This window comes from Leptidea sinapis, chromosome 2 (genome assembly GCF_905404315.1).
Source record: "Leptidea sinapis chromosome 2, ilLepSina1.1, whole genome shotgun sequence".
Classification (NCBI taxonomy): Eukaryota; Metazoa; Arthropoda; class Insecta; order Lepidoptera; family Pieridae; genus Leptidea; species Leptidea sinapis.
This window is the reverse complement of record NC_066266.1, coordinates 4,871,793-4,880,724: the sequence shown is the minus strand read 5'-3', so window position 1 is coordinate 4,880,724 and position 8,932 is coordinate 4,871,793. Positions and strand designations below refer to the sequence as shown.

The window sequence follows — 8,932 nt, the reverse complement described above, 5'->3', positions numbered from 1 at the left end:
CCTTTGGCTCATCCTGAAAGGCATGGTAGTCGCACTGCATTTTTCCTTCATGTTATAAAAATTGCGCTATTATACCCATATAGACGGAAGTCGCAGTGTTTGCTAGGCCTCCCATAAGATGGACCGACGATCTTGTCTAGATTGCCGGAATATATTGGATGAGGGCAGCGCAGGACTGAGTCGTGGAGATCTTTTAGGGAGGCCTTTGTCCAGCAGTGGACGTCTTCCAGCTGACATGATGATGAACCACATGCAGCCTAAATAACCAGGTTCATATTAAGTGGTAAGAGAGCTAGCGGTGCATTGTAATAATATGTTCGAACGTAGGTTTTGCACCTTGTCGCAAAGCAGACAAAATTAACGCATTTTATAGCTTATTGCCAAAGATTGTGCATCCAGTGGACACTCAGCGGGCTTTCAGCGCTCTGCGGCTCCAATATAACAACGGCAGCAATAGTATTTCTAATATTATAATTTTTTGTGGTTATTTTACTACATTATCTCTTAACTTTTCATTAATTATAACGAACCCACTGAAATATTTGCATATCTGTAAAGACGAAACATGTGCCTACTATTAAATTTGTAACAACTTTATTTGTGAATGTTTCTGGCAATTTAAGAACTTTGACTTTGAATTCAGGATTCTACGGCGCTACCCCACTTCTGCAGTGCATCTGATATGCCCACACAAGCGCAAGTCAATGGTTTCCATGACATCATCTGACATAAATCTATGATCCTACTCTGCCATTTCCACCTCTATTCTGAAAACTATAACAGGGAGGTATGATTCTTTGATTATGAATTGTATCATTCAAATTTGCGTTACTGGTAATTAAATTGTCTATTAATATTAGGATTTAATAATATAGTTATAAGATCTTTATCCTACTTACATTTATTTATTTTTATTTAAGAGTGGGCAAACGGGCAAGAGGCTCACGGGATGGGGAAAGGTGAGGCAACCGCCCATGGACATCCGCAACATCAGGTGTGTCAAGAAATGCGTTGCCAGCCTTTAAGGGAGTATGCTTTTTTCTTGAAGGTCCTTAAGTCGTATCTGTTCGGGAAAACCGCAGCCGGTAATTGATTCCACAAAGTGGCTGTGCGAGGCAAGAAATTTCTAACGAAACGCGCGGTTGTGGAATGACAGACGTCTACGTGGTGCGGGTGGTACTTTGCACGTAATGTCCGGTCGTGGGATTCGGCCACTGGAATCAACCCGAACAGCTCCTGTGAGCACTCCCCGTGATAAATGCAGAAGATGCAGAGAGAACCCACATCTCTACGCAATGCCAAAGAATCAAGCCGATCGGAGATGGCTTGATCGTCGATGTTTCGAACCGCTCTTCGTTGTATGCGGTCAAATGGAAGAACTTACATACCATGAATGAAACGTCAGCAATTTTATTTTTTATTATGTTGATTTGTTAATGTGTTAACAAGTGCTATCAAAATCATGGAGCCATAAGATATCCCTATTAATAATTGCATTTAAATAACTGCTATTATTCATTACTGTCTTAGTAATGTTATTTCATATAATAATCACGTTAGTTTGAATATAATTAGAAATAACTAAAATGGAATTATAATAATCAGATCTTTAGTTAAATTAACTTTAATTTAATTCGTGTAAGTTAGTTGGCAGTACATTAGTGCTAACTAATAGTTGTTAATAACAAGGGTTGTCCGTCGTTCCCTTTATAAGCTAGAGTGCCAAGTTCGAGTGAACGTTAATTAAGTATTTATTACTTATTGTGAATTCTAAGTGGAAATTTAGCCCAAACAGTGATTATACAATTGTGTGTGTGTTTAAATTACCATCCCCATCCACACTAATCTGAAATAAACTTAATTTATGATCCGGTTACGATGAGACTTACGATCCGAGATTCTACTTTAGTTTGATTCGAAATAGTTGCTATTTGGTCTCATACAAATTTCACATAGTGTGGACCAGTAGTTCTCATTTTATGAACATTCATAAATATGTGGATTATGTTATTGTTTACGTGGACGATCAAATTTTATTTTGTGTACGGCTTTTTAGGGGTTTTTATTTAAGTTTATATTTAAAATTCTTGGTGTTTGTAGTTAAACTCCTCCGAAACGTCTTGACCAATTCTCATGGAATTATGTTTGCATATTGGGTAGGTCTGAGAAACGAACATCATCTATTTTTCATCTCCCTTAATGTTAAGGGTAGTCCACCCCTAATTTTTTCTTTAAGTTTTAGATAAATTATTTAGTTTTTATTTTTTTATGGCAATAACATCAAAAAATACATACGACCCTCAATTTTCAACCAATCTACACCTATTTTTGTATCGCGGTTTTTATATTACTTATTCAGTTCCATCCACAGATCCGCAATAGGGTTGCAAGATGGCAATCGAATATTAAAATTATTGTAGCACGATATATTTGGTACGTCTGAGAATCGGTCGTCATCTATTTTCTAAACTCCCAAAAATTTTAATTTCTTCTTTTTTTACTTTATATGGCAATACAACGTTTGCGTTTATTGGAGTCTATATTGTTTATGGCGCGCGGCACCTTTCATAGGCCTACCCATAGATACTTAAAAAATGACTATTTAACATTATATTATGACAACATAAAGCAACGAAATAATATTATAGTTACCTCAAGTAATTGAGAATAAACCTACTGTAGGTTAGAACAACCTATAGTTAGACACTAAAAAGTAAAAAAAACTAAGTTTTAAAAACGATTTCGAAAAGCAATCAACTAGAGTTTATAAAACACATCAGTAATATAATGATTATCTTGCTAACGTAAATATATGGCGTGACATTTCTAACATATTGCAATAACCCAGTTGTTCCCGGGCCCTGAATGATAGATCACGTAATATTCCCTTTACTACGTCAGCTCATGAGAACGTTGAATGGAAATTTATATTTTTACACCCGTATTTTCAGTCTTTTATAGCGGTTACTCAATCATGTTTTTAGGCTGTCAACTGTCGGAAATATGGCTCGCTTGACGTTTAAATAAGCGAGTCTTTGTTTATTTTTTGTTTTTGATGTGATAACTTCTTATGGGAGGGTAAACCGCTTCGTAACGTAACGCGTTACGGCGCCAGTCTGTCTGGCTTCCCTTTCTCTCACGCATACGGCAGCGGTAGACAGGCTTCTTCTCTCTCACTCTAACAAATTGTTACTTTTTTAGGATTAAATAATGATACTACAATTTATTTACAAAAAATTAAAATTTTTGAATAAATAAATATATTATATATAAAACCGGTATAATATAATATATAAAACCGAGTACACCTCCACATGGGCCTAATGAGAAAGCTCATGGTTGCTCAGAGGGCAATTGATAGGGTTACGCTCGGAATTTCCTTGTGAAATCGAATCAGAAATGAGGAGATCCGTAGGAGAACCAATTGTACCTGAAGACCGTAAGAGATTTAAAGTGACCGATTATCTGAAGACGGACAGATGTCCGTTGGGGCAGAAAATCCTCCAATGGCAACCACGTATCGGAAGACACAGTGTTGGTAGGCTAACGACAAGATGGACTGATGGTCTGGTCTAGTAAACCAAAATACAATGGATGAAGGCAGCGCAGGGCCGATCATCATAGAGAACTTTGTGGGAGGCCTTTGTTCAGCAGTGGACGTCTTCCAGTTGATGATGATGATGTGACCTCCACATTGTGTGACTCTTTAATTAAGCGCAAGCGGCGACAGGTCCATCTTCCCGCTTAACCGCGATGGCCATGCGTTGCGAAAATTTTCGTTTAAGTTCACCACTGGATCAATTGGCGTTGCAAGAGACGTTGCTTCAATGTGCGTCTTCTATTGATTTATCACGGGGAGTGTTCCGAAGAACCTGTGTTTCACCTGATTCCTGCCACCAAATCCCACCGATGCACGCCATAAGTTGAGATATCATCCCCACTATCTGGATGAAAGGCGGAACTCCACAGGGCGGTTTTTAAGGAGCTTTCTTCCACGTCCTACAAAGCTATGGAATGAACTTCCTTGTGCGGTGTTTCCGGGACGATACGACACGGATACCTTCAAAAAAGAGCCTACAGCTTCCTTAAAGGCCAGCAACGCTCCTGTGATTCCTCTGGTGTTGCAAGAGAATGTGGGCGGCGGTGATCACTTAGCACCAGGTGACCCGTACGCTCGTATGTCCTCCATTTCCATAAAAAAAAATATTTAATGTTTTTTTCTTTATTTATGATCGCCAAATGGTACGTCTACGAGCTTTGTGAGTGTATGACCAGTCATACTGTATCTAATCTTCAACGTGACTTTACAAGCGCCCTGTCATAAGGTTTAAACTTTTACGTAATCTTGCTTACAAAGTTTACATTCTAAAATATATATTTTCTGTGTTAACAGTTAAACCATTATACAACATTCTCTGCATGAACCCCCACAGCTATATCTTGAGAATAATACCGAGTGCTGGAGTGGTTTCGTTACGTGACTGGAATTAAAACTCGCCGACTCACAAGTACCTACTTGACCGTCTCCTTCGAGCCAATGTTTTCAAGTCAGCGAGTTTAGAAAATGCTGTCTGCGATACAATTGTATTGTATTTGATTGCCGCTTTGCAGACTGTTTTAAGTGCATCGTTATCCATTCGACTCTGAATTGATAGAGTTGGCAATACCAGTTTAATCACTGCAGTGTAATGAAAAACTCCTAAATGGTTTGATTGTCTATTGGCTGTGTCAGTGTTAGCATAGAATCTTCTGCCGTGGCCAAGGCAGTTATTGGAGATGTTTTTTTATGACAGTAAGGTTTGAGACGAGCAAGACGTTCAGCTATTGGTAATTGATACTGGATATTCTTGGAAAACCTAAAAAATTCTTAGCGGCACAACGATTGCGCTCGTCATCTTGAGACATAAGTTGTTAAGTCTCATTTACCCAGTAATTTCACTAGCTATGGCACCCTTCAGACCGAAACACAATAATGCTTACACATTACTGCTTCACGGCAGAAATGAGCGCCGTTGTGGTACCCGTAATCTAGTTGGTATCCTGTGTAAAGGAGCCTCCCACTGGTATAAGGTTTTATTTAGGGAAGTCGCGTTAGAATGAAAAATTACATACACATTACGGTGATACCTGGTGTTCCACAAAATCGTGTTTTACAAGAAAAAATACTTTCTCCTAGCTCAGCCATCACACAAAATACACACAGCACCGAATCACCTATCAGCTGTTGTATTTTAGAACCTTATACTCTCAACTCAAAGGCCAGCAAGTTTTCGAGAAACTTTCTTCCACGTACAACAAAGCTGTGGGATGAGCTTCCTTTTGCAGTGTTTCGGGTACGATACGACATGGGAACCTTCAAAAAAAGCGCGGACACCTTCCTTTAAGGTCGATAACGCTCCTGGGATTCCTTGGGTGATGTAAGAAAATGTGGGCGGCGGTAATTATATAGCACCAGGTGACTCATTTGTCCACCTTTTCCATAAAAACAAGCTTCTAGCAGTAAATAATCCTTTGTCTAGCCCTAAGGGTTAAACTGGACAAAATTGATCCAGCCTTATCTCGGCGTCTCAATTTCTGAACAATTTTGTACCAGTTGTCATCGACGCTACCGCGATAGATATTGGCATGTAATATTCTAATTGGAAAGAAAAAGAGAATCTAAGGAATAATTAATTTATTTTAGTTTAAAGGTCTCCCCCAAATATCACACTGATGATCAGTCCCGCGCTGCCCTCATCCAACCTGTTCCTGCGATCTTGACCAGATAGTCGGCCCATCTTTTGGGGAACCTACCAACACCACGCCTTCCGGTACGTGGTCGTCATTCGAGGACCTTCCTCACCATACGGCCATCTGTCCGTCAAGCTATGAACCCTGCCCACTGCCGCTTCAGTTTCATCATATCATTTATCATCAATCAAATAATAGTACAACATGACCTACGTGCGCACGAGTATCGTATACTATTGTTCCTATTAAGTTACGCAAAGTTCGACTACTATAATTATTTCATTCCCGCACGCTCTTGTCAACGTGTGGGAAAGTAGTACTTTGCGAACGGAAATGCATGCGCAAAATCAAACTTTGCGTACGAAAATAGGAAAAATATGTACTATTTAAAAAATATACAAATTAGACGGAATATACGCGGGCGTTTAATAACGGTATCATTTCAACATTAATCTACGCTTTCTTCTAATTTTAAATAAAACGTAGGGCATAACAATAAAAAAATAAATTTTTCATTCTGTGAATAATCCTTTAACATACAACAGCTGAGTTTATCATCCTATTCCAGCGCTGACCCGTTTCAAAATTCTCAACTTAATTTATTTCGAGCTCTCATTTGAATACGGGAGAGTTTTTGTTTCATTTATTTGTCCAATTTTGTTTGCAAATTGTTTTTTGAACGAGAAGTCAGTACACCGTAGCTGAATATTATAATTTGATTTAAAAATAGTTTGAATATAAATAATGAAATACTTAAACGGAAGCTATTACTGTTTTCATACTTCACTCGAGTATGAGACTAACACACTTTTGGAAATATTATCGTCACCCGAAACTTATATACTTATAAACTTTATTTTACTTTATACTTATTAAAAATGGACAAGTCGGGATCACTTTAAACTTAATTACTCGGTTCTCACTAGTCACAACTTGCAGTAACGTAACATATACAATAACCAGTTGGAGGCTCCTTTGCACAGGATGCCAGCCAGATTATGGGTACCACAACGGCGCCTATTTCTGCCGTGAAGCAATAATGTGTTAGTAGTACTGTGTTTTGATCTGAAGGGCGCCGTAGCTAGTGAAATTGCTGGGCAAATGAGACTTAACATCTTATGTCTCAAGGTGACGAGCGCAGTTGTAGTGCCGCTCAGAATTTTTAGGGTTTTTCAAGAATCCTGAGCGGTACCGTATTGTAATGGGCAGGGCGTATCAATTACCATCAGCTGAACGTCCTGCTCGTCTCGTACCTTATTTTCATCAAAAAAAATTGGTACAAAAAAAATTGTAAAGAGTACTCAGGGCGGATTCTACCAAACACGATGTTACGCGAGGATGGGATTCCTAGAATTTCTCCCTTCGATATTTTTGTTTCCGTTTTTCGAAGGTTTTTGCGGAGTAAGCTATCGTGGTATCGTTATACTACGGTTTAAAAGTGAATGATGAACTAAAATAGGTTCTAAAATAGGGCCGGTTTAATTTTGTCCAGTTTGTCCCTGAGAACACACAGGTTTGTTCTCTGCTAAAAGATCTTACTCTTACTCTAAATAACGTAGTCTTACTGCGTCAGCTTGTGTCAGTATTATTCGAGCTACGTTCAGTTCAGTGGTCATTGGATAGACAAGACATGATTATTTCAGTGAGCCGAGACAGTATTTCAAGTCTTAAAAGGCGAAAATTGGCCTAAAAATTTTCTTCATGAAAAATTAAAAATTAAAGCGAAAATTTGCCTCACATGGAGTGCTTTTAGGACAGCATTCCGCACCAACCAATCCATCAAACCAAGAGTCTGGTTTTCCTGGTTTCCATCTGCCTCCGTAGAATCTTAGAGTTCTTTGGACATATCGCCAGAAAAGATGGCCACAACCTCGAACAACTGATGGTCACTGGGAAGATAGACGGACGATGCCCCAGAGGTCGCAGCCATATAAGATGGTCTGACCAAATCCGTACATCCCTGGATAACGGACTTCATGACGCACTGCATGTAGTCAAAGACAGACACAGATGGCGAACTATTGTCAAAAGTTGAATCCTCAGAGAAATCATGACCCTCAGCAATGAGGAAAACGACGAGGAGGAGGGAGCACCTACACGGACGGTCGACGGTCCAGTACCAACTTCCTCCATTTGACCGCATAAAACTAAGAGTGGTTCAAATCACCGACGATCAAGTTAGATCCGACCATTGAATAGTTGTTTTTTATGCTACTGAATCTGCTATTTACATATTCGGACAATTTCTCTAGCTATTTTGGTTAAAACCTACTGATAGACAGACATCTCCTACTATTACAGAAGTAAAGAGACACGTTGCTGGCCTTCGAGTTGAGAATATTCTCTCTGCTTGAAGTTATCTTACGGCCATTTCCAATATTCAGTCTATCTCCAGTTGTGGACTACTTGAGATAAAAAAACGTAACTATCGTTGACTTTTCTGTCCCATATAAACTTATCAACGGTAACTCACCTTATCTGTACACGCTGTCTGCCAATGGGACGACGTATAGCTTACCAGCGATAGAAGTTTGTGTAGAAATTGCAATTCACGCGTCCCTATATAAGGTGATAAGAATGACTTATCGGGTATATTGACACAACTTCAGATTGTTGACAGCTAATGACTGACAGTAGAAGGTAGTAATGTATCTCTATCTGTAGATAGTATATTGGGAACGGCCGTAAGATGATCAAGTCATTGATTGACTCTTTGGCGTTGCATAAAGGTTTGACCGAATATTGGTTTAAATGCTATTAAATCTGCTATTATATGGATTTAAATTTCACATACCCTGACAGATTTTGTAGCTGTTATGGTTAGTGAGATACAACCTGCTGATAGGTAGACTACTCCTGCTATAGCAGAGGTAAAAAGACACGTTGCTGGCCTTCGAGTTGAGAGTATTCTCTCTGTTTGAAGTTATCTTAGACATATCGGTTCCAGAACACAGCCGTCAGAACAGAACACAGTCTTGAATATGTAGTGGAGATATATTTAGACACATAGAAGTCCAGCATATATCAAGCACATTAACTATGATCCAATCATTCATTTACCTTATCCTGTTCTTCCTTGGTTTTCTCCACCACCTGGGTTTGTTTGCGTGCCTGGTGGCCGCGGAATGATGCTTGAATTTTCGTTGCTGCGTTGCATAGATCTGAGAAGAAACACCCTGAATTATTTTCAATGCAGAAATAA

General features: G+C 39.0%; 1 protein-coding gene across 1 annotated transcript in view; it reads right to left on the bottom strand.

Moving 5' to 3' along the window:
- LOC126976724 (sperm surface protein Sp17) overlaps positions 1-8,932 on the bottom strand; it is a 131,556-nt gene that overhangs the window by 7,657 nt on the left and 114,967 nt on the right. Inside the window, exon 4 of the mRNA XM_050825228.1 lies at positions 8,791-8,891. Within this exon, the coding sequence (XP_050681185.1) occupies positions 8,791-8,891 (101 nt within the window). The remainder of the gene's footprint in view (positions 1-8,790; positions 8,892-8,932) is intronic.